General features: G+C 31.6%; 1 protein-coding gene across 1 annotated transcript; it reads right to left on the reverse strand.

The window, feature by feature from the left end:
* Positions 1–22,477, reverse strand: LOC125075914 (probable cytochrome P450 303a1). The gene is made up of 4 exons (XM_047687761.1): positions 22,388–22,477; positions 1,618–2,672; positions 1,234–1,351; positions 1–949 (listed from the first exon to the last, which is right to left on the reverse strand). Exons 2-4 carry the CDS (start codon positions 2,670–2,672, stop codon positions 623–625), a joined length of 1,500 nt encoding a protein of 499 aa, XP_047543717.1. The 5' UTR covers positions 22,388–22,477; the 3' UTR covers positions 1–622.
* Between the last annotated feature and the right edge of the window lie 4,707 nt (positions 22,478–27,184).

The raw sequence follows: 27,184 nt of genomic DNA on the forward strand, positions 1-27,184 counted from the left end.
CGTAACCTTATAAACATAATCTTAAGATATCTTATGAATATTGCCTTTTTAGTATAACATTAAACCGTATTAAAGGTAAGATACAACGTAACCAGCATTAGGGATGGACAACATACTCGTTTTATTTTCGGTATTCATACAATACTGTAAAATATTTTTCGTAATACCGATTATACTTCAATCGCGTTACAATTATGAAGTTCCATTTTTGATACAATCATATTTAGGTGCCCATATATTTATTAACAAATTTCGTTTAGGTAAAAAGTTACATATGTGTCTTGCTATACAACCTCATCTTAATTTTCTTTTTAGTTACACACAATTTGTAAAATAATAATTTAGCCTCGTAGTTCTCTTCTTTGTTTTTTGACTATTTAAATTACGTTTCAATGTATCGTTTCAAGCAAATTAACAGGCATTAACCTTCATCGTATATTCGGTTTTCAAATTTTTTATCGAGAATTTTCGATTTGCTGACATTATTTGAATTTCTTTGTATTGTTTGAATCATGCTTTAGATAAAAACATATATTTAAAAAGAAAACAGTACATATTTCTTTATGTAACAGTACATATGTCGTTATTTCTTTATGTTAAAAGTATTAGAAGTATCACAAATTCACTCAGTTTTTCTGCGTACCACAAGAGCGTTAAATGGCGCGGCTGATGCTGTAGCTCCATCCACATGTTCCAGAGATGGCAAAGGTTCCCCTGGTGCAGGTAATAATGAGAAACTTTGCAAAATAGTCGTTGTCAGCATGAATATATTGCATTTTGCTAGAACATCGCCCATGCACCGATGCTTCGATAGGCCAAAGGGAAAGAAGTAGTCAGGAAGACAAAGCTTGCCATTACTAATAAACCGGTCTGGATTAAAACTATAAGGTTCGGGAAAAAGAACTTCGTCCATTAGTATATTTGGAAAATTGCTAACAACCATCGTGTCCTGAAAATAAATTAAATATTCAAAATATTTTGAACATATAAAGTCATCATTAAAAGGGAAGAAAGAGGAGAATTCCTTCTAATAATTATCATATAAGTGTTAATTTATTTAAATTATATATTTGTAATTATAGTTTAATAAATTCAGATGATAATATCAAGTTTGAGGTAATATCGTTTAGCTTTTTAAAAATAGTTTTAATAGGTTGTTATGTTTTTCTAATATCTCATTGTTTGTTTTTAAAGGCAAATTTATTTTTAAAGATTCTACAATAACAAACTTACTTGAGGTATGTTGTATCCTGCTAAGGTCGTATTTCGTAAAGCTCGATGCGGTACTCCAAACGTCCTGCCCATAAAATGACGGATGCATTCATGTACCAATGCTTCGTTGTAGGGCATGCTAAAAATGTATTTATAAATATATTAGAATCATTTTTAATTAAAAAATATTACAAGCCATAAAAATTAAAGTTTTTAACTAATGCGACTTTCTAAAGGATCGTTATTATGCTATTCGACAGAGAATATTCTATGTAGTCCAAATAATTAGCACGTTGTCAGTGGGTCAAATGAAAATGAGAGCCAAAGATAGGACTCATCCCAGTGCTTTGTACATGTCTATGTCCTATATAAATATAAATGCGATCATATAAAGTGCGAACTCACTTTGGTCGATCATCAAGGCAAGGCTGTCGATTCCCAACAACTCTATCTATTTCTTCTTGTGCTTTTTTCTGAACTTCTTGTTCTCTTACTAGGTAGCTAAAAGCAAAACTCATACTTTTATTTGTCGTTTCCGTCCCGGCCATAAACATGTCGAGGCAGGTCGCAACTAATTGTCCTTCAGAATACGTGTTAACCTCGCCGTATTCCCTCAGTGCCCTCACATAAACATCCATAAAATCTTTGTCTTCTTTATTAGGGTCAAATCTCATTTTATGCACAGCTATCTCATCACGTAGAAATTGCCAAATTCTTTTATGTATTCTCACAAAGTCCGTGTACCCCGACGACTTCGGGGCTATGATGGACAGTACAGGAAAATGACTGAAAGGACACCCAACCATATCGATTGCTGAGAATAGTTCAAATAAAATAGCTTGTAACAGTACCATCCGAGGATCACTTGGCTTGTACCTAATGCCAGCCATCATTGTCCATAAGGTGTTCAAAATATAAGTGCTAAAGAAATTGTGCATTGGAAGTATGGCACTGTCTTTATTGTCCAAAATTTCCAAAATATCGTTAACCATATGACCAGCTTCAGAAAATGCTATTTCACTCATACCTTTTCTTCCAAAGCCAAATTCCTTGAGATGCTTAATAAGAAATTTTCTTTGTTCTTTCCAAAGTTCACCATCGGTCAATAGAACGCCTTTTCTTTCACCCCACGTTCTGGTTTGATAGAATATCCCTTTTGGCCGTCCATCAATGTCTTCATTATAAAGCATTTCTTTATTAGCTTCCACGGTGTTTACCATTACTATACGATCTTTTCCAATTTTCAGACCAAGCAAGTGTCCATCTTTACTGTAAAGCTTGGATAGCTCCTTAAAACTTTTATAAAGATATTTGGTCTTTTCTCGAATTTTGTTAACTTCTAGAGCGCTTCCAACAATCGGTAACCATTTTGGACCAGGAGGAAATTTTTTAGGCTTTAGTGTGTCCAAGTACAGTAAAATAACGATAATCAATATTACCACGAGTACTGTTAACCACATCTGCAAAAAAATAACGAAATATTAAAATTCAGAATTGAGCTTAAGACTGATTTTGAAATACATTAACATAACAGAAAATTGCAAGGATGTCGTAATAATAGTACTTCCACGATACGTAGTAATAGCAATAAATTATAGAACAATTTAATAAAAAGGGACTTAATAGTATAGAATAGAAAATACATTGTTTTCGTTTGTGCAACATTGTTGGTTGAGTATCGAGAAATTATTTCTCGATACTCAACCAACAACAATCAATTAAGATGTTCAGCTAAATAATACTTTTCATTCAATACTGTTTATCGAAGGCTCTACCGAGTCGCAGAAATGAGGTGCTTGTAGATGAAGTTAATAACAAAGTAGTAGTAGGGAGTCCCCCTAGAGACAACATGTTTTTTTTTTTCTTATAATAAATATTGTATAATAATATTGTATTATTATGTGAATTGTTTTTATTATAATTATAGAAATAAGTGACAAATTCAAAGATATCAGTTTTGGATTTTGGAAATGAAATTGGATTTTAAGTTTTCGTACACCAGATAAAAGTCCGATATCCTCAGGGGATATCAACTTATTTATTTTAGTCTATCTTTCAGAATTAACTGGAAGAAGACTGTTCTAATACACTTCCGTTCCTTAGTCAGGGATGTAAATCGAATTTCATCACAGTAGCATGCGAAAGCGGTCTTGTGGCGCCCGCTGAAAAGACTGAGAGAGTACCGCTGGGCTTTTTTGTGGGTATTCCGGTGTACTTGGCTTGGTCCTGGGCACCGGCGAGTCCCACATACCCCACTTTACTGGGAGAAACGCGTAATGGGTTTTTCCAGTAAGAAAAAAGGGATGTAAATCGAAACCTGATTTACCAGTACAGTTTTACTTCATGGAACAAATAAAACTTGTTTGTAAAAATGATGAAATTCGCTTAAAAAGTTACGCTTTTATGTCGAGCGTTAAATTGAAGAAGTAAAAGGAAGGTATATTAAAACATTTTATATTGTTATTTGAAATTATTTGTAATATTAGTTACTGAAGATTACAATATTTTTTTCTGTACTTATTTTTTATCATAATGTTACGAAACGTCCTCCGCGCAAGTATGACTTGCATTTGACTGTTTTTCGTTTCTTCTACTTAATGATATACAAATATAGTGGTTTAACGGTAAAAACTAAATGGTATAAATAATCATTTTATATTGCTTGCGTTGCGTTCCTAATCTATTTATGCGATTACGATGAAAATTTACTTTTACGTATTCCCAAAAGAGTTCCCAAGACATCAAGAATTCTAGACCGTTATTTTATCCATGTAAAAATATATATTTTACATGTTAATAGTTCTCTTTTCGCTTTATTTCAAGCGAAGAACAAAAATGCGGATGTCACACGAGAGCACTAGTTACTCTTATCTTACTATTATTATAAATGCGAATGTTTATATGGATGAATGTTAGTCAATCAAGCGAGTATAGTATATTCTTGTATTAACTGACTATAGTCTGGAAAAGTATACACAACGCTCCCTCGGACAGGGGCAAAACTGCGTGCGGAAACTAGTCTTAAATATCTCTATCTCTACTGAATCTCTATTCTGCACGCGTTCCACTCGTCCCAAATGTTGTTTGTTTGAATAAAAATAGCAGTGGCCAAGTGAAAGTGATGATTATTTATATAAAATCGTATTTTTTTTTTTTTTTTTATTAAATGGTGAGTATAGTGGAGGAATAATAGAGATCAGGCACAAAGGACATAACATTTTGTTACCCAAGGTTTGTGGCGCATTGGTGATTTGAGGAATTGTCAATATTTCTTACAGCGCCAAAGTCATTGTACAGTGGTGAAAACCTATATTTATGTCGAGCGTTAATTACTTTTATTCATTATCTAAAGAGTCTAAAGAAGTTTTTATAAAAGCTTGTTTGAAAAGGGGAAAAAACGTGGGTTGTTAGTACCGACACTGATTCAATTATTATCGGGCTTAGAGAGCTTTTAAAACTTACCCCGAAATAAAAAATGTACCGTATTATGTGAAATCAAATTTTGTAAATATTGTAAGCTGCTTACCATATTAAAAAAAAGAACGAATTATCGATAAAAATACCAGAAAGTAATATTTCAAAACACTCAAACACGGCGAAAGAATAACAGAAAAATAGGAGTATTTTTCTTAATTCAAATAATTAAAGTGAGAGAAAAACTATGTATTTAATTTCTCGAATAGTAAATAAATTAAGTCCATCTTTCGAACAAAGCATTAAAGGAAATATCGAGTAAAAAATGTACCAGGGATTTATTTCTAGACTAGACTTAAGAACTTTGTTTATTTTATAAATATTTTTATTTCTCCATTTGCGTTTGCGTTTATTTAAAGTTCATTTGACTTTTTATGATCTCGTTAAGTTTGTATTAAAAATGCTAATTATATAATTTAAATATTCATTTAAGTTATTGCGATGTAGTCACTGATAAAAATAATACTTATGCTTGGAGAAGATGGAATTAAAAGTCACAACATTCAGTCATTCCGTTCACCAAACATTGTAGTGTATATTTTAATTGGTTCACTTTTATGTTATGAGAGCGCTCTGTTAATGCAATTCAATGCGGTTGCACGGGGCCCGATTCAAGGGCCTGAGTCTAGCAAGTCACAAAAGATTATATTATTTCAAAACTTATGTGCGAAGGTTTCTTACGGTAGTGTTAAAAAGTCTGCAAAAAATATCCTACCACACACGCGATTACAATTACATTATTTTTGAAGAGGACTTATGCCAATGTGTTCTGATCCCGTATTTTTTTGGAACAGTCTCATCCTTGTCCGTCTACTTGACGTGGTTAACAGGGGAGGGATGCATCATCATAGGAGTCTACAAAATAAATTAGCTGTCTTTGTGACGAGATATTCCAAGATTACCTGTTTGAGTGGAACATGCTATCGTGAGGCAATAACTATTTTGCTCATAAGTATATCAATCATAATTTCGTCATTGTGTGCGAGTCCCATAGCTTTAATGATAATTATTAATCTCAACGATTTATGGAAAATAAACGGCGTGTCCTTCAATTTGCTTTGTTTTGTGATAATTTTAATATGTATACATATTTTTAATGAGATCATAATTTAACCATCGTTAATTTTCGTCTTTTTGCCTAGTTTTTTTTTACTTTCTTACTTACAATACGTATTGCATTGTAAATAGAGATTCCTTACCTAATATGTATCTAACAGTTTATACCAACTTACTCGTGTTAGGTAATACCTATTCATTCATATTTCCAATTCATATCGCCGTGGATTTTGTTAAAAGCAAATAAACAGAACTAGCCAATGTTTACAAAAACCACTAAATCTAACAATTGCCGGCGGCTTATTTTTTCGAGTATACATGAAAAAAACTGCCGGCATAACTATGAGTAATTGAAAATTGTACTCGATCATATTTTTCTAAACAAATATCCCGCTGAATTCACATCGACAGTTATCATCTCGTTTTGGAGATCCATTTTAGTTTTTTTTTAGCATTGGCATTAGCAGCCTGTAAATTTTCCGACTGCTGAGCTAAAGGCCTCCTCTCCCTTTGAGGAGAAGATTTGGAGTATATCCCACCACGCTGCTCCAATGCGAGTTGGCGGAATACACATGTGGCAGAATCTCGTTGAAATTAGACACATGCAGGTTTCCTCACGATGTTTTCCTTCACCGCCGAGCACGAGATGAATTATAAACACAAATTAAGCACATGAAAATTCAGTGGTGCCTGCCTGGGTTTGAACCTGAAATCATCGGTTAAGATGCACGCGTTCTAACCACTAGGCCATCTCGGCTCTTATTCTTTAACATCGTATCGTGTTAGTCTTTAATATCGGTGAATTTCTTTTAGCAAAATAGTACTTTATTTTTAAACATAATGTATATATTAAACTAAAACGAGTATATTTGACAAATATTCCATTTTAATAATGCATGATATATCCTTTACTTCTCGGGAATATATATTATTAAATGTAATAGCTACATAGTGTACATAAGAGATACGGGAGCTATTTTTAATATATATATATATATATATATTTAAGAAAGGAATTTGGTTGGCAGGGATCGTAATCAATACGTTTAATTAATGTGATCGGACAGGATTATTAGGGCATCACTTTTTGCATCGCCGCGGGAGCGGCTAGGTAAGCATCTGTATTTTTATCACGGTAGCATGCGAAAACGAAGAGGGTACCGCTGGTTTTTAATGGATATTCCGGTGTACTAGGGCGCAATAGGCGTCATGGGCACTGATGAGTCCGACATACCCCCACTTCCCGTGGGGGAAACGCGTAATTCTCTTCTCAGTGAGAAAAAAGGTAACCATATATTTTATACTTACACAATAACAAAATCATTAAGAAAACAATTTTATTGATATTTATATTTTATTTATTTTAATTAAGTCGGGCTTACTATATTTCTACAAACGTAACAAAACTGATATACGAGTATTCGATTATGAACAAAATTTACGAGTAAAATTCGAAAAGCACTCGAAATACTATTCAAGTACTGTTTTAATTCGTATTTCGTAACAATCCTCGTTTCATTAATTATTTTTAGCTAAAAACATGTAGATATCAAATATTGAATGTACAAGTTCCGACATGTTTCAAATTTTCAATACATTCCAATTAACGATTTTAATGAATATTTCAGATAGTTAACGGCTAGTAGATAGTTACGATCTACTGGCCGTTAACTATCTGAAGTATTTATTTAAAAATATTATTTCTATGATAGACTATTTAACAAGTATCGTATTTTGCCAGGAATGAAATTTTATCACATTGTTTTTTTTTTTTTATTATACAAAAGTATTTAATTTGACGTAATACAAGTTTTAGGCGTTTCAATTCAAGCAAATATTTATTTTCATAAAATCGGCTAGTTGGTGTTTCAAAAATAAAACATTATTGTATCAACATAGAAACGAATCAAAGTGTGCACTAAGAAACATATTTTACCTTCTGATTGGTGTCTATTTTACAGTCATTGTGATTAAAAACTATTATGTGTTATGATTGGTCATTATATATAATTACTAAATTGTTTAGATAATGTGATAAATTAACCTTTTCATCCGCATTTTATTTATATCTAAGTCCGTCACAATAATAAATACACACTTAGATGGGGCTGGCTTGTTTGAGTATAAATGTGATTTTCTTGCAATAATGGTCAGATATTAAGTAACCTAAAAAACATATAATATATTTCTCATAAATAAAACACATTGACAATGCACGTAGAAGTTTGATTCGTTATTCGTGTTTATTCATATAATTTGCGTATTAAGAAAAATATTTTAAAGAAAGAAACCTGAGATTTTACAATGTTATCGTTATTAATTTTTAAACTACTACTAGAAAAATGAACTAAGACAGCCTCACCAAGATGTGAGCTAGTGAATTATTTTATTTTAAACTACCATCCCAAGTGCACCTATAAGTTATCTTGAAAGATTTCTAGTATTATTTATCATGTCTGTTGTTTATAAATATTTTATTATTATACGTTCAAGAGTGATACCAAATATTCGTATAGAACTAAAAATATATATAATTATTTGTATTTAAAATAGCAACATAACATTGTTACATGCGTAGTTATGCTTTTAGCAAATTGTAATAAAACTTTATAATGTTCACCTGTTGTTTTATTACTTCACTCAAGCCCTCCAAGATATTATACAGAATAACTAGTTAATGTGATAAATTCAGCGTCAATTATCATTTTGTCTGAATTTAGTAGATATTATGTGTCATGGTTGGATTTATTACTTTGACTGTAACATATATACATCGACCTTACTCGATCGGTCGACAACGATTTATATATTGCACGAAAACCTCACACTCCCTATTCTGTATTTGGGGAGAGGAGTGATCCGTTCTCAACTGATTTATTAGTTGACAGACAGAAGTAGACAGGATCGTTGCAAAGCGATTTGCGCGCATCGATATCTTAAAAAAGTCGGTAAAAAAACATATAAAAAGGATATACTGCAAAAATAAGCCGAAGCACAATCTTAATAAATAGATTATAATCTTGGATTTCTAGTAAACGGTACACTAGGTATTCGTCAAATAAATAATGGGACCATTTGGGAGTTACAATATTAATAGAATAAGCTTAAATTCAATTACGTTAAACTTCGTTGAGCCGTTTACTATGATTAACCGGCGAGTATACATGGAAAGACAAAGTACACACCAAACACATGTGTTTTATTACTATCTTTTATGCGATATATTAATAGTTATCCATCCTTATCAAAATTCGAAACTCGAATTTAATTTCTTTTTAAATTAAAAATGTAATTTGATTCACTATTCGAATTATTCATGTACGGGTATAATAAAGGATATTAGAATATTAAAAAAACGCTTCGTTATCGCTTGTTTGGTTGATACGTTTTTTTATTTTTTATTTCGGTAAAAAATGTATTACAATGGAATGTTACCTCAATGCCATAGGGTCGTTGTTTTACACTTCGAGTTAGTTACTTAATTTCGAATTAATTTATATTAAATCAAGTGTTTATTATGTAATTACGGGTTAAAATGCTTTTATAGTCAACCATGGTTTTATTTTTAAAATATGAAATACCTATATTCACTCGCACAAATACACCCACATCCAAAGATATAGAAAACCAGATTCTGACACTTCTTCTTAGCACTAACAGTATTTCTTATGAAAGCAGAGTTGCTTGTTAACAATGTTATCTAAAATATTCCGTATATCTATAAAAGGATAACGGATACAATAACTCCACTCTAGCCATTTTCCTTTGGCCTCGTATTCGAAACGTATTCATAATTCACAGACTCTTGCTGTTAGATATATTTGCATTCCAGTTATTGTTAAATAATATATATTGAAATTTTGTCGCTTTAGTCGCTAAGTCAGATTTCTCTAAGAACAGTAACATTCTTATGAATATTTAGTTATTAAAGTAACCTCTGATGTGTGTTCGTAATTACAGACACATGGGATTACATCTTAGTCCCAAGGTTGGTGGCGCTTTGTCAATGTAAGGAATGGTTAATATTTTTTTCAGCGCAAAGTCTACTGTTGGTGCTGACCCACCATCAGGTGGCCCATTTGTTCTTCCACCAACCTATAGCATAAGACAAAAGAAATGTAATATTATTTTCAATTTAAATAAAACACCGTTAGTAGATGATTTGTGTACAAATTGAAAATTGTAGTCAAGAGTATTAATTTTATACGCTATCTGTTAGACAGATAAGCAAAGGACACTTCCATCCTTCCTAGGCTTGGAGTTTATTCCATTAGGTTGCTCTAATGCGGGTTAGTGGATCCAATATTTTGTTGAGTACACTGAAAAGTACTTACAATGCTTTGAATGGATCAATCGGATGAAGTTAAAGTAAATGAAATGCAAATCATCGCAAAATTATTTCTTATTACATATATATGCCAAAACAAAGTTCTCTAGATTTCAAGTCATAATACAGGGGATAAACTATATAATATTCCATTCCAGTAATTTATAAAGCAAGTATCTTCCACACCTTATCATTAAAATTATGTATGGAATCAAAACAAAAGTACTAAGGAAAGCAAAACGATAAACTAGGGAAATGTGATAATTTTAAACAAACCGAGAATATGGTCATATTATACTCAAAAATTCAGACATTATCACACACTAACTGTACGCCGTATGGTAATTATTCAAATTGTATTCAACGTACTTCTGGACTCTATGATTATTCCTACTCGTATTCAGCATTATACGCATCGGATCCTAATTTAAATTTTATTATTTACTAGTTTACGCCCGCGGCGTCGACCGCGTGGCCTATGTGATTTCTTCTCGGTCGAATCTACATCCCGAACCGGTGGAAGCTTTACTTAATATAGTTTGTTAAATGACGATTTAAAAATGCTTGTGAAAAGAAAAATGCCTACTTAAATAAAGTATATTATGATTTTTTTATGAACCAAATTTCATCAAATTCGGTACAGTGCTTTATCAAGGCATGCATAACAAAAATCTTTCAAATCTAATAAATAATATTAGTTTAGATTCGCAGTAAAATGCCATAATATGTACAAGCTAAATTATAATTCCTTGCAATTCTCTTGTTAGGAGCCTGTTGGTACCAACACTTAGTATATATTCTATCTAACCTAACCTAACCTTCGCTACTGTTGTGTTCATAATTGTAGGGTAACCCAGCTAGTGTAATTACCACATCTTAGTTACCAAGGATTACAGCGTAATGTCGATGTACGATGACTTGTACATTTTTCAGCGTAAATGTTTAACTCAGCTAGTGTAATTACCACATCTTAGATACCAAGGATCACACCGTAATGTACGATGGCTTATATTTTTTTCGGCGTAAATGTTTATAGGCAATGCTGACAACCATCAATAGTTGGTTCATTTTTCTGTCCCCCTAATATACCATGAACCTAGTAATAATAATAATAATACCTAAACGAACAAAGATTTTACACTAGAGACAATTAGAAGGTCAATTTAAAGGTCAAGAATGATAACGAAATAATTATTTATATTTCAAGTGATACTTGATACCTTATTATTTACATTTAAAAGCAGTAAATGTATTATACGTCAAATAAAATGTCACATTGAATTGAAAGTTTGGGGCATATGTAAATAATAAAAAGGACACTCTTTATATATATATATATATTATTATATACCTATTTATATTATTAAAATTGTAACTAAAAAATATTTATATAAAATATGCGATTAAGAACTCTCGAGAGTCTTTCTCGAAATAATAATCGACTTTGAGCTGTGTAAGAACGAAGACAGCTACAAATTGTATGGAAGGGAAATATCGACCTTTTTGTTTTCAAGTATAACAGATGAATATTATTGAAATATTTCAATGAATAAATTAGATATAATGAAAAAATAGCTAACATTCTTGCGATAATAATAAAACAAGTATTTATTTACTCTCTGGATTTAATCCAGTAAGCTTGTTTCTTCACAATATTTTAAATTCGGACTTAAATATTGCTCGCATTTAGCGTTTAAAACACATTTTTTAAAAATCTTATAAATTACGAAGAAAAATAAATTCTAATCCTTTCATACAAAAAATAAATCTTAGTTAATCTTGACTAGATAGACAATCCTATCTAGTGGAGATTAACCATCATTAACCATCATTGATGAAATGATGTGATTTCATCTTTTATGTAAATTTAAATATATTTAACAAGATTCCTTTAATGGAATACTATTCTGTCAGCAGCTATTATTTATATTACTTCAATGATTCCCATTGAGCCGAGATGGCCCAGCGATTAATGCGGGTTCAAATCCAGGCAAGCACCGCTGAATTTTCATGTGCTTAATTTGTGTTTATAATTCATCTCGTGCTCAGCGGTGAAGGAAAGCATCGTGGGTAACCCGTATGCTGTCTAATTTCAATTAAATTGTGCCACATGTGTATCCACCAACCCGCATTGGAGCAGCGTGGTGAAGTAGGCTCGCTACTTTCTCCTCAGAAAGGGAGAGGAGGCCTTAACCCATGGGACAGTTACAGGGTATTAGTAATCATTCACATTTGCTATTTATTTAAAATTTGTCTTAATGTTTTTTTGTATATTGTAAAATTCCGGTCCATATCAATGATATCGTTATCAGTGATTATACAAGTGTCAGCGGTGTAAGTGAAGAAGCACTTAAAGAAATATTTACATTTCACCATTGGATGACCTCTTTGACATTCAGAGATTGAACCACATATAAAAAAGTTTGTTAGTAATTATTTTTACATCAAGGTTCTGAAAAGTCTATATTTTACTTACTTAAATTAATCCATTTTAATGAGTCGTTTTTTTTATTTTTATTATTAGAAATAACAATATGCCTACACCTAAAACGGGAAAAGATCATCTTGATCACTGTTCTCAAGAATATTAATTGGTGAATCGATTAAATCCGCATCATGATCACTATGGGTTCGTGTGTTCGTTTATTTACTAATGTAAATAGTAGAAAAGAAAAGTTAAACACGCGCCGGGATATGTTTAATCAAATATAGCTTCAGCTCTGGATATTAATTCTCTATTTTCAGTTGAAATGTTTACTCGCTGCTTATTTTGTATTTTTAAAGCCTTACCTCTGACCGTTCGTTTGTCGATACATGTTTGATCTTGTTTATTTATAGGAAGAAAATACAAACGAACTATCAGTGTTTTCAGTACCAACGAAAATAAGTTATTTTTTATAGAATGTGTGGTATATGTCGTAGATGATAAATGGGTTTACCTCATAGGAAAAAATAGCAAACATTTCTCTCTTTCTATCATCTTTTATTTGATATAGGAAAGAAGAGGACACAACGTTGTTTAACCAATTATCTTCTAAGCAACATTTCCAGGTTTCTTAAAGGCTTGGGAACATGACGCTTCTGAAATTCGGACCGTTAGTTGATCTTTCTTACGTAACTTCGTAAATAGCTTTATAGATAGCTTGCTTTGATGCATAATATGATAAGCGGTTTTCAAATAATTCTTAGATAGATTAATGGGACTGACTAACCAAGGGTTTAAAAACTGATTATAGATATCGGGTCTTCAGAAATGTTATCTGGTGCTCACAGCGAACAGCGGTGAACTTCCTTTTTTCCTTCCTAACAACTAATAATGAGACTAGGCATCCACATCTGATCAATGGAATATATAACTTTGTGCTGGAACAGAAATGAGATTTTTCGAAAGTTTTGGCTCGAAACAAACCCTCTCTTACATCAATTAATTTACACTTTTTGACTGAGTAATACATAACCTTAACTGCCTGTAAATTTCCCACTGATTGGCTAAGGCGCCTTTTCCCTGAAAGGTGAGCACTTGGAGCATACTCCACCACGCTGCTCCAAAACGGGTTGGGGGATAGAAATGTTGCAGAATTTCGTTAAAATTAGACACATGCAGGTATCCTAACGATGTTTTCCTTCACAGCCGAGCACGAGATCAATTATAAACACAAGTTACATAATAAATATAATAATCATAGTTTTCATTTTATATCATTCCGGTATATTAAGCTAAATGAACGAGAAACCTCTTAGAAAGCCGATTATCTAATACTACTATTAATATAAATCAAAGTTACATTTATAACATAAAAGTTGCTCGAAATACCTCACAGCTTAGAAATACTATATATTATTTAATATTATAAAATGTAATGTCTATTATAAAAACAGATTATTATTGCGTGAATGTGTTTCATGAAAATCATAAAGTATCTATAGTTTAAATGACCTTGAGCTCGTTAACTGAAAGTTTGAGTCAGTAACATTTGAGAATAAGTTTACACATGTTTTTTTTTCTATTGAATACTGTGGAGAACAATAATGATGACGTCAGATAGAGAAGTATGGAAGAAGAAGACACGCTGCGCCGACCCCAAGTGAATAAGGGCAAAGTAAGGGCATGAGGATGAGGATGATGCATGTGAAGAACAAACAAGACTATACAAAGTACAGCCATTGGCACACTGTCAATAAGACACATGCTATCAGTAACAACATTACATACATCCGAAGCTATAAATAATTTCAACAATCCATACCATAGAGAGGTTTAATGTTATTAAAATCACAACTAATCGATAGGACCGTCGCTCGAGTTGCCTGCTTTTGTGTGTCTTTTTTGTCAATTTTCATTGGGAAATTAGTGTGCGAGCGACTGAAAACTAAAACGGCGACTAATGGCGGTATTTCATAAAATAAAAGGGCAGCATTTTTTTGCGACAAATAAATTGAAAACGTCCAAAGTAAAGCTTCATAAAAATGTTTAACCAGCTGAATAAAAATAACCGTTATAAAACGAGTAAAGCGAAACAGTCAAACGAGTGTAGTGAGTATGGCAGGACTTATATACGAGGTAATAGTGATCGTGATTAAAATAGTTCTGACAACTCTCGTAATATTGTACCCTAACCTAGGTTATTAATAAAAGCTAAAAGTGCTTGCAAGCAGGTGTTTTTCTTGGTATGACTTTGTGCAAACCCGTCTGCGTAGGTATCAACCACTCGTCAAATATTCTACTGTCGAACAGCGCTCAGTATTGTTGTGTTCCGGTCCGAAGGATGGAGAAGGGAAGTAACGTCTTAATTCCCAAGGTTGGTGGCGCATTGGCGATGTAAGGAATAGTTAATATTTCTTACAGCTTCATTGTCTATGGGCGGTGGTGTCCACTTACCACAGGTCACGTATAGGTGGACCATTTGCTCGTCTGCCTTTCGTAATTGATGGCTACTAAAATCAATAAATTATAAACCAACTGCGGAGAACTACGCACGGGCATGACGGCATTAGAGAGCGTCATACCGTCGGTCCCAAGACGCGGTAATCGATCCTTCACACCTAAAATATAATATTACATTTTTGATAAGATTTCATCGACTAATACTGTGAATTTTAAAAAAATATTTATAACTTTTTTTGCTTCCTGATAACAAATAATTTGTTACTAATTTTAACACCCTAGTTCACGAAATGTTTTATACCTGTGCAATAAAGAGTATCAATGAATTGTCAATTGTATTAACTATTGAATACGCAAACCAGTAAACCCAATGAAAACCGCTTTTCATGTACATATTGCATAATACATAGATTAGTGCAATTTTCATTACAGAAAATTAGTTTAACACAAATTGACAAAGTGTTTGACAACACTTGACATACCTACCAAAATTATTAGAAACCGAAAATAATTTTAAATATTTTAACCAATGAACGAACTGATTTGGAAACAATTTGATTTTAATTAACGATTTATAGTTCAACGCGTTTGTATTGAAAAGCCTTTCAGAAACCGGTTGTGATATTGTTAGATTAGCATGTCCGATAAAAGTATACAAGCGTAAATATATTAAAATGTAAGCGCAATATCGTAACATAAGACTGCAAGTGTGTTACTAGTATCATAGAGGTCGTCACTGAGAGTATCTTATACTGTTATTTAGTGCACATAGGCTTTTTTAGTTTTAGCACAGTTTCAGCCACGCTTGAATACACGCCGGTCAGGTAGAGTTCTTTGCGCAACACGGACAAACTCGTTGATTATATAAATATTGAGTATATTGTATAATGCAAGAATTCGCACTCAGACATGGTTACGGTCCGAAACCGGTTTCATCGGGAAAGCCGTAAGCGTCACAGAATATGTTAAAAAATGTGAAACTTATATCAATTACTTTTTTAAATTTGAATCAAATATTGGATTTTCACGTGCTCGACAAAAAAATTTTGGTCTATCCATAAATAAATTAAAATGAATATACTTGGTTTATTTATTTTATATACAAGTATGTTTGAAGCAAAGATACTTTAAACTTAAATTATTTTTTCAATGTCGTATTCCATAATAACCGATGCTGTGACAAATTTCATTACTTTAAGTCTGCCACGAGCGTCATTGAATTCACAGTCATCCATACCACATGTATTATGTACTGGCAAAAATTTCGTCAAAACTCCTCTAGATGTAATGATCGTCATAAAATGTTTTAATATCTTTAATAGAGATATATCATAATGATTGATCTTTTTATTATAACTGACGTTTAAACGTCTAAAAAGTAAAACATAGTAATGTTATACGTGTTTCATAAAATTGTATGGTCTGATCACAATTTTTCGTCAGTTTACAATTTCTCTAAATAGTTCTTACTTTAACGGTAACTTATATGTCTATGACATATACCTATTACTCGGATTGCAAACCACACCACTTCTTTAAATTAATGTATGTAATATAAAGCAACAAATGGGCCACTTGATGGTAGGTGGTTACCACCGCCCCTTGACAATGTTACTGTAAGAAATATGAACCATTCCTTAAATCGCTAAACCAATGGCTCACTCATCCTTGAAACAGGAACACAACATTGTTGTGTTCTGGTTGACGGGTGAATAAACGACTGCTATTTGCCGGTATAATATCTGATGAGTGGGTGGTACCTACCCAGACACAAAGCCTACCACCAAGAATTCTCCACAATAAAGACTACATCACAGTACATTCTATAAGTATCATAATCATACATTATCTTATTCTTTTTTTAATCGACGAACAAATAGATAGATTGTTTAATAAACATCCAATATAAAACATCCGTTAACTATATTTTTAAAATCATTTAATTGAATAAAAGAAAATCTTATTATTAAGTAATAATATATATTTTTTTATTTAGATTTTTTTTTTAAGAACTTATTTTATAATTCAACTTATCCGCGTATCTCGTCCAGTCTACTAACTACTAAATAATAATTAAAATATAGATACCATAAATTATAATAATATACTTACGATATAATAAATAATATAATAAATAAAGAAAAGAAAAAATATATTAAATATTTTTTCGCAAATCTGATACGAGAAAATATAATCCGGATGACCTTCAAATTATATACATGGTGTCCGTTTAGATATATTATTTAATAACTAATATTCAGAAATTGTTTTCGTTTTTTAAATAAAATAAATTTAATAACTATAATGTAGAGCGCATTTTAATACCACAAAAAGTTTGAAAACAATATCTCATGTAGAGTATTTAACGAAACATAAATTAAATATTTATATAGCAAAATAATATTACTTAAATAATAGTGTAGTGAATTCAGTACAGAATAGTGATTAGAATAAGCCCGAGGAAAGAAACAATACAAAGGATTTTTTTTCTATTTTACCTGATTTGAGTACATGTCTAATTGACGGTAACTGCGCATTTTATATTTTAGTCTCTACAATAAAATACCCTTTAGAATAAATTATCCAGTAAGCAGGGCTATGTAAAGTGAGATTTATCTAAGGAACGTCCAGGTTATTACCGGCTGTATCCTAATCAGTTTTCTTAATCGAGATCGAAGACCGAAAATGAACTTCCAAAGGAACCACAGCCGACACAGACGACAAGGTTATTAGAGACTGTCGAATGAATAGTGTTGCTGACGTCACTATTGTGGTTATGAAGCAAATACTATTGGATTTGTCATATAGCAGAAGAAACCGATTATTGAGATTTTTTTATGTTTCTTGTGTATTTTACGTAATCTGACAAATAGGGCACTTGATGGCTAGTGGTCACCACTGCCCAGATTGATACGGTAAGAAATATTAATCTTTCCTCATATTACCAATCTTGAAAATTAACATGTTATGTCCCTTATGTGTGTACATACACTGGCTCACCCTTTAAATCAGAACACAATAATAGCAAGCATTGGCTGTTGCTGTTTGGCTTAGTTAGGCCACAGTCGTGCTATTCTGTAAGAAAGTATTTCGTTTTTCACTTATGGAATATTGAAAATCGACTTACAGTGATACGATGTCGAGCGTTATAGCCAAAGTCGCATATCACTTATTGACACAATCGTATTACGTTGGTGTTCTTCGGCGAGTTTCGATTTTGTTACAGAATAAGCTATACATGTTAGTTAATAATTCCAAATAATATTTACTCTGTCTATTGAATACAAAGATAATGATATTTAATAACATATAATTACTGTACCCAACAGTATATTGAAAAGGGAATTATGTTTATTTAATTGTGCAATTTGCAGTAATTATTTAATTGGCAAAGTATTTATTTTACATACAGATACATTGGTTCTGGTGGTGGATTTGGAGGCCCTTCTGGGCAACCTACACAACATCGACGTTTCGTTATTATGTGTTTTGTGGATGAGCCGGCTTAATGACAAACTCTACTTCCATTAGCAGCCCGTAAATGTCCCACTGCTGGGATAAAGGCCTCCTCTCCCTTTGAGGAGAAGGCTTGGAGCATATTCCACCACGCTGCTCCAATGCGGGTTGGCGGAATACACATGTGGCAGGATTTCGTTGAAATTAGACACATGCAGGTTTCCTCACGATGTTTTCCTTCACCGCCGAGCACGAGATGAATTATAAACACAAATTAAGCACATGAAATTTCAGTGGTGCCTGCCTGGATTTGAACCCGAAATCATCGGTTAAGATGCACGCGTTCTAACCACTGGGCCATCTCGTCTCTTGACTCTAACTCTACTTAAGTGAAAGATATATGTATATATAAATTTCTTTTTTCTATTGATACTCAACATTGATTTATGACAATAAATATAATAAATGTGAAAGCTAATTAAATGATTATTAACATTAATAATTGTCATCGAACTCTTTAGCTCTTAACTCTTAAAATATATAATACTATAAACTATTAATAATTTATACAAATTATTATTGACTATTTTATATTAACAAGGAAGGATGATTTAAATACATAATGTCATTATTGTTCACTGAAAAAGAAGATAAATTATATTACTGTTAAAAGATTTTTCAATGAAATTCGCAAAGCCGCGACAGTTAACAAGCGAGGAAATTAAAATTCAAGCCAATATTTAATTGAGAAACGAATAATGATCGAGTTATTTCCCGTAAAAGATTTATTTATATTTTAGTAAGGATTTCCGTTTGTGTTTGGATACAAAGTTTGGTTAAAATTTAAATGGAGTTTCATAACTCAAAGCAATACCCGCTGGACATTTTATGCTAATAACAACTACTAGAATGTGTAAAACATACACATTGCTTTAATGTTGTCTAATATTTTGTAAAATATATCTACTAAGCTAACTGTTTATAATGTGTAGCTGAGATGACCCGATGATTGCGGGTTCAAACTCAGGCAAGCACCACTGAATTTTCATTTGCTTAATTTGTGTTTATTTTTAGAATATCTGACATTAAATATATTGACTCTTGATTAATCTAATAAATTTAATTTTATTAGTATTATATTATTCAACGAAGAAAGGCAAACAATATGTAGTTTTCAAATTGGGATTAAAATAAAGGCTATTTTATTTTATATATATCTTTATTTTAGAAAAAGATTTAAAGCAATTATTATATCGTTTAAAAGATCACTCAGAAGATACGTGAAATATATTTTTCTAAGACAATCAGATTACAAATTAATTGTTTTAATGTACGCTTATAATTTTAAATATCATATTTTTACTTTACCAATGAATTTTAAATGGACAAAGAAGTTAAATACTGAATCGACTGCAAAACGAATCATTAATATTTTCATTAAAAAAAAATTAAATTCTAACATAAAACAAATAATATATGTATAGACGATTTCAAAAATTTCTGTTTTTGAAATAATGACGAATTCGTTTGGTTTCGAATTTGTGTCAAAAACAGGACTATCATCTTGTATACAAATATATTCACCGAAAATCGACAAAGTTGACAACATTTCCGAACACTGAGTATCTAAGTGTGATCGGATTTACGCGAACATCTCGTATATCCATCCGTAACAGACCCAAATGTTTGCTCGTCCATTAAAACTCAATAACGGAGCATGCACGCGCTAAAATTAAAAAGATATCTGTCGCCAAATATTGAAAAATATATATCTATTGGAACAAATTTAAAGTTTTTATTAAGTGTTTAAGTAACATATGTATATACATATGTATATAAATATTTAGATTAAGACCTGAATGTATGTTTGTATTGATATAAATTTTAAAGCAATTCACTTTTCAAAATTAGTAAATTTTAGTACGATTTCTGACAATAACGTATGCCTAGTTTTCTTTTCGATTGCGTATTGATTATTGTGTGTATTGATAACCGAATTGAAATTACTGAACGATGATATTATCTTGTACTTAAGATTCGAACCAGACTACGTGACGGTGAAATAATTAACAGTCTGTATGTATTTCATAACCGTTTGGTTGGTCTAGTGGCTACCCAATTTAAAAGTTCTAAATAGCAGCCCAAAGGCCATTGACTGTCATTGTCACATTGGATAATAACAGTGAAGCTATAGAGAGCGCTCCTGTGTGATAGGTCCTGTGTAGTTGGCATTGTCCCTTGAGAATGGCCGAAGGTGGCAGGAATTGTCCAGAAACACAGACATGTGTCTGTTTCTGTTGTCTGGCTTTTCTGGACGATTCAAAAAGGCGTAAGTACATATATTTTTAAAGCGAGCGACACCCGAGTGACTCTGACAAAACGCACCTTTTTCTACAAATTTCTACGTTGCATATTTACATATGCATATTAATAAAATAAAATTTAAAAATATCGAATAATTTTATATTTTGCACTTCAACTTCTATTAACATATTAAACATTTATCATTAGTTGTAAAATAATGATAGATATTTAGGGAGTTATCTATATAACGCGTTTGATTTTATTTTCATAAGTTGCGTGTTTATAAGTCAATAAATATAGATTTTTGTTTCTTAAAAGTATGTTATCATAGCAATACCTATTTTAGAAAACGAAGTGGGGATGACAATACCCGAGGGGTCAAAATCAAACCTCAGAGTTTCTCTTCACTCGCTAGTATAGCCGTGTTGCTCATTTATATAGACAAAGGCAGATTATATGAGTGTACATAAATTTATCTTTCGCAAAACATTATCGAATATTAACGTTTGCGATTCTCCTTTGATCGCGTGAAGTTAATTTAATTGCTTTTCACTTATTGCCGAACTCGTTAAAATCCATGCAATGACACTATATAATTAATGTACAGAGAGTAGCTTATAAAATATTTTTAAAGCGTATCATTTATATGTTATTGTATATATACTGACATTCTCGTTCTATCCGTTACAAAACATATATGAACTACAAAAATTCTAATGAACGGTTATCCAATTCGAATGTGTCTTAACCATAACATACAGGGAAGTAGGAACTCCTTAGAGGTTTCGAGAGAGCGAGCATAAGGTGACATTTGGACTTTTTTTTTTCTATTATCTCAAAAGGTTCTTTAATGATTTTTTCCATTTATTTGCAACTATTATCAAAATTTTTGATCAAAGCAACAATTGAAACAGATAATTGAGTGTAACGAAAAGATTAAAATTGCAATTATAGATAATATTTTTTTTTTTTAATTTTCTTTCATAAGGCGTATTGCTTTTTAAAAAAAAAAATCTCCTCACAAGAACACTTGTCTCGTCTACGTTTAGGGACACCACGCACTCATATACCAGGAATACAATTTGATTTTATTAAAGCAATTTTGTTTAGAGATCTCACTTAAGGGCTGTTATGTCGCTTATCTTTATAATATTAAATTAAATTTAAGCTAACGTGCTTGCAAAATTAGAAAAACAAAATTCGGTCGTATATTACATGTTTTCATAGAAACTTTAATTGTAAATTGAGTGTCATACTTATTTGTTCAGTGTTTTCGCATAAAAATTGCACAGAGAGTGAGCCAGTCTTAAAAAAGTATATTAGAATTATCAAACATATTTAAAAACAAACAAACACGGTGCCATTATGACTTAAAGTTAATTTAAGCAATAACAATATTGTTATTTAATACACACTTATATAATACACAGCAAAATAGGAATTAGGAAATATTTTCGTAACATTTTTTTGGAGAAAGTGTTCTTTATATTAAATTTCGCAAAGCAGGCGCAAAAAAATAATATTATATCAACATCGACCACAAAAATATACCTTCAATATTACGATTTAGATAAGGGGATTAAATAATATTAATAAATTAAAAATAATACTTAATACAATATAATCACTTCTAAATATCCAACATAAAATTAAAAGTAATTTAAAAGATTTACCTTAAACGTACGTCAGAAATGGTGAACAAGCTTTCACTGACTAACTGCTCTCGGAATGTAAACGACGTAAGAACCAATACAGCGCAAATATATTAGTTGAATGAACGGTGAAGTTAGCCTAAAACAAGTCAAGTGTTTGATCGCTTTTATTTATGTTTTTTACACAGCCTTGCTTTGACTTGCCTTCTACACCAAAGGTAAGCGTGCACTGGATTGGAACCCCATGTGAAAGATCACGCAACAACGATGGTGGGGACAATTAGGAAGGAGTATACTCATTCTTAATTTGAATAAATTATAATAATATGTAAAAGTTAAACTACTCAGTGATACGCTTAAAAAAACTTGAGAAGAAAATTTATTATTGGATTAAATTTTTATTGCCTAAATATGTCATCCTATATCCTATTTTAAATAATATTTTATTTTCATTTTTAATTAAATTAACTATCAAATTCTAAACCTGGTTAGAATATTAACTACCATTTTTACAAAAACAATAATGAAATCTAGTACCTAGAAACTGAAATCATAATCTAGCTCTGTGATTTTTATGGCATCTTTTCAACATTATTTACTTAACACTTTCTTATGGCAATTTGTTTTAAATAGTTTTTGCTATGCTATTTCTTGCAGGAGCTTTGGTATATACTTAATAAAAAGTTAAAATGACTGACTGACACACGACGCGAAACCTGGACCACTAAGTCTAACAAGATGAATGAATGAAATTGCACGTAAATTTGCTATGGAACGAAAATGAACAGTAAGAGAGGATTTTTCGAAATTCACCAAATGGGGCTAAATGGGATGTAAGTTTGTATTAAATACATCCTGTTTTACGTTGAAAATCGTTATTTTAGGCTTATGTTTATGAGTTAAAAAAAGCTGTTACAGTGTTGAAAATTCATCACCCAGTGAGTTAAATTGGGGATAAAGTCTAAAATAAAGTTTTTTAAAGTTAAAAAGATAGAAATCAGTGTTAGTTAGGCTTCTGTTTTGTATAAACAAAATACCAACATAACAATATTTTTACTTTAGGAAAGTACTCAAACAGTGAGAATATTCGTAGTATATAGTAATATTATATATCATTATAATTTATAATATATTATGTAAGGTAAACTTTCCTTCGATATATTAATGCAAAGTCAAATATTGTCAAGGTATTATTTTAATTAAAATAAATATTTAATATCGTACATCGATTTAGCTTTTTAATGAAAATATGATTTATTATTAATAACAGTGAAATTTTACAAAATAAATGAATACAATTTCTACGTTACATCAATATTTATTATCAATTTTGAGTAACGAGAACTGCACGGAGCATTCATGTAATATCAACGCTATTTTTGCTTTGTATACGAATACTATGTTTGTAACATTTGGAATACAGCTATTAAATAACGTTATGAAAGCATTGAAGTCTACATCCAAATATTCTATAATAAACAGGAATTTCCTTTCAGGATTAATAATGTCGGAATGTCAACTCATCTAGTTGAGAGAGTATTAGGAAGTATACAAAATATACACCGAAAATGAACTTAATAGTTTCGTATTTAGAACGTATTATTGGTATTGTAACATATGTTGGCGGGGTTTCTATTTCGGTTGGTCGGTAGGTGGTAAAAAAGTATCGTATGTCTTTCCTTGTAGTTAAAGCTATGCTACTTACAAAATTTCAACATAATCGTTTCAGTGGTTTGGCTGTGAAAGAGCAACAAACCGACAAACAGACAGAGTTACTTTCGCATTTCAAATATTAGTATAGACATGCAACTATAGACTCTACAACCTACAACGTCTTTCGTTTTTTTCCTATATGTATGACAACAAAATTTTGTCAGACATGATCATATGATGTTTTTCATCACGGCAGAAAAGAATTATAAACACCAATTAAGCACATAGAACTCAAATCTAATTGCCAAATTTGGAACCCACAATCTTCGGATAAGATTCACGCGTTGTTGACACTGAGTCACGTCGGTGGAGAATTAACACACTATAGATGACTAAGAAAGAACCTTCCTAGAGCACAGCCTCAAGACATCTACATATACACAAACGCGACAACAGAGTCGCCGAGGCTGTTTTTCCTCTGATAGAGCGCGAAGCAGGGCCCGCTGGATTGTAGTAAAGTTTTTAAAATGTGCGACCAAATGCATATATATAAAACACTTGTCGTAATTTATATCATATAGAATTTATAACAAATTAAAGTCAGAGCCAAATCTTCCAAGGAGACGACTAACTCGAAGTCCAGCAAAGATCTGCTGACGTTCAGCAATAAAATAAAACTTTAAAACGCCAAAATGTATTAAAGTAAAATGTAAAAAAGGCACAGGCAACTGTGAGCCCGTAGATGTTGTAAAATTAAAAACAAAAGAAAAAATCACATTATAGATGATTGATGATATTAAATACACTGTATAACGTTTAATTACTTAAACATTCGATATTATATTTATTTCTTCTAAACAATAGGCCATTATAATATTTTTTCCACAATACACTGGCCTCGTTTGCAATGACATGGAAAAGCGGGTTTATTGATTGTCACTTCGCAACCCTTTATAATCCAATAAAATGAATCTTTTATGTCGATTGCGTGATTTATGCATTATATAAAGAATAGTAAAGATTTCTTTAAAAAAGTGTTTTTCCCGGCGTTTCTTTTATATTGTATTATATTATATTACATACTCACAATTTACGAGCATCTTACCGTCGTCACAAATACATATATTAGTAACTATTTTGCAAAAAATAGTAAGTCTATATATATATAGTTATTTATCATTATAATATATAATTTAAATCAAGAATGGAGATCTTCATCACCATATTCAACTTAATTTAAATTGCAATTGAAACTAGAAGGATTTCGAAGTGAGTAAATTCTAAAGTCCAACAATAAACAGCCCCTGACGTTCCAGAGACTTTGAACAGACTTAAAGCGAAACATTCCCCCCTAATAAAAACATTTGCTTTCCGGATCTCCTTAAAGTTCTGATTACTTTTTTCGACCTACTGCTGTCAACTTGCTTGAGGCTATGGTTTGTAGAAACCATTTTACCAGCGATTTGGATGACTGTCACTGTTCCAAAGACTTTATGGAATAAATGCTGACGCTGGCAGGACAGTTCTGAAGTCAATAATAGATTTAATCATTTCGTCTGCAATCTCTTCCTTTACCGTAAGAGTAATTCTTTACTGAGCTAAGAGCCTGAGTCTTAATACCAATAAACGCGAGACTTGATTTTATTTTGATTTACAGGTTTTATTCCAAAAGTATGAATAGAATTACAAAAAATATTTTCCTGACTTTATTCAGTAATATTTGCTTAAGGCTTTTAATCGAACACGTATAATAAAAGTTCGCATTCATGTTATCGATGTTTCTGAGAAATATTGAGATAACATGATTCATCTTTTCCTTCCGATAAACCCTGACTTAACGTAATGTCGTTGTCGTTGATGTGGATGAAGTCCGTTTGAACGATTTTGGTCTTGCAGCCGAGTTAGTGCACAAACGTGATCGTGAGCGTAAACACAGGTTCGTTTGTTCGTTCCGATAACATGTAAATTCATTTTCAAGGAAATTTAATCTAAGGCTACACATATCTCGCATATCCCCGTGGGTTTATCATATCCAAATGATTCTCACCAAAGACCGACCACTATTACGTCGCGAACGTCAGCGAGTACGGACATATTTCTTAAGGTATCACAGTCTTTAATTCAAATAGTGATTTGAACAAATATTAAATCTACGTAGGTTTACGAAACATTCGTGTAAAAAAATCTAGTAGGTACTTAATTATACATAAGGCAGAATTGACAAGGCGCCGTGCCTTCTTCTTCTTCTATATATTCTAAACTTCTAAATGAATCTCAGATAAACCATCACCGAGGTTTTAATCCATAATACTTCACAGTCAATATATGTTCAAATTAAATATATAAAAAAAAAAAAAAACTTGTAATAAGGGTTTAATGGAAACCTAGTGAAATGCTAGGAGTAAAATTTATTTAGTTTAATAAATTTCCACATGCTTTGCATTATAAAGTATAAACATCCCCTATGAATGGGCGATGTGAATAGATGTAGGCGGTGCAGCTAAGTTAGGTATATTGATATATCCATCAGACTTCGACATAAATGGTGGATATTCCGCGGTAAATCCCATACATGCAATTTTAAATCCCGAGAGTGAAAAAGCTTGTAACGTTAATATATTTAGGTATTTATTTTATTATAATTTTATTTCACCTTATAAAAAAGCCAAGTAAATATCAAGCTTTTGAAGTTAAGTAAGTTTAATAAATGAAAATATTAAATATAGGAGAAATATACACATTATTGAATTAAAAAAAAGATGTATATGCGTTGAAATTAATATAAACACCGACCATTTCTCATATCACCAATGCACCACCAGCCCGGAGAACCAAGATTTTGCCCATAGTTACACGGGTTCACTCACCCTTCAAACCGTATCATAACAAAACTAAATATTTCTGTTCGGCGGAAGAATACATACTACCGATGAGTGGGTGGTTCCTACCCAGACAGCCTTTCACAAAACCGTACTGTATAATCGGTATAGTGCAATCAGTGTCATTAGGTGTGAGTTTTTGAGCTGAGCAAAAAATATTTAGTTAAAAGTCATTTCTAATATGTTTAATTATTGAAAAAGAAAACGCGCTATCATTTGGTATTCTTGTAAGTATAATGATCAAGATTTTTTTGTATATGCAGTTCAAAAATAGTAACGTATACGT

This window comes from Vanessa atalanta, chromosome Z, assembly GCF_905147765.1.
Source record: "Vanessa atalanta chromosome Z, ilVanAtal1.2, whole genome shotgun sequence".
In the NCBI taxonomy this organism is placed as follows: domain Eukaryota; kingdom Metazoa; phylum Arthropoda; class Insecta; order Lepidoptera; family Nymphalidae; genus Vanessa; species Vanessa atalanta.

What these genes read in the sequence shown, in the direction of transcription:
- LOC125075914 (XM_047687761.1), bottom strand. Translation starts at nt 2,672, where the DNA reads ATGTGGTTAACAGTACTCGTGGTAATATTGATTATCGTTATTTTACTG. An exon ending in TGCCTTGATGATCGACCAAA is followed by an intron (nt 1,352 to 1,617) that starts GTGAGTTCGCAC and finishes ATACATTTTTAG; the next exon opens with CATGCCCTACAACGAAGCAT. An exon ending in CAGGATACAACATACCTCAA is followed by an intron (nt 950 to 1,233) that starts GTAAGTTTGTTA and finishes ATTTATTTTCAG; the next exon opens with GACACGATGGTTGTTAGCAA.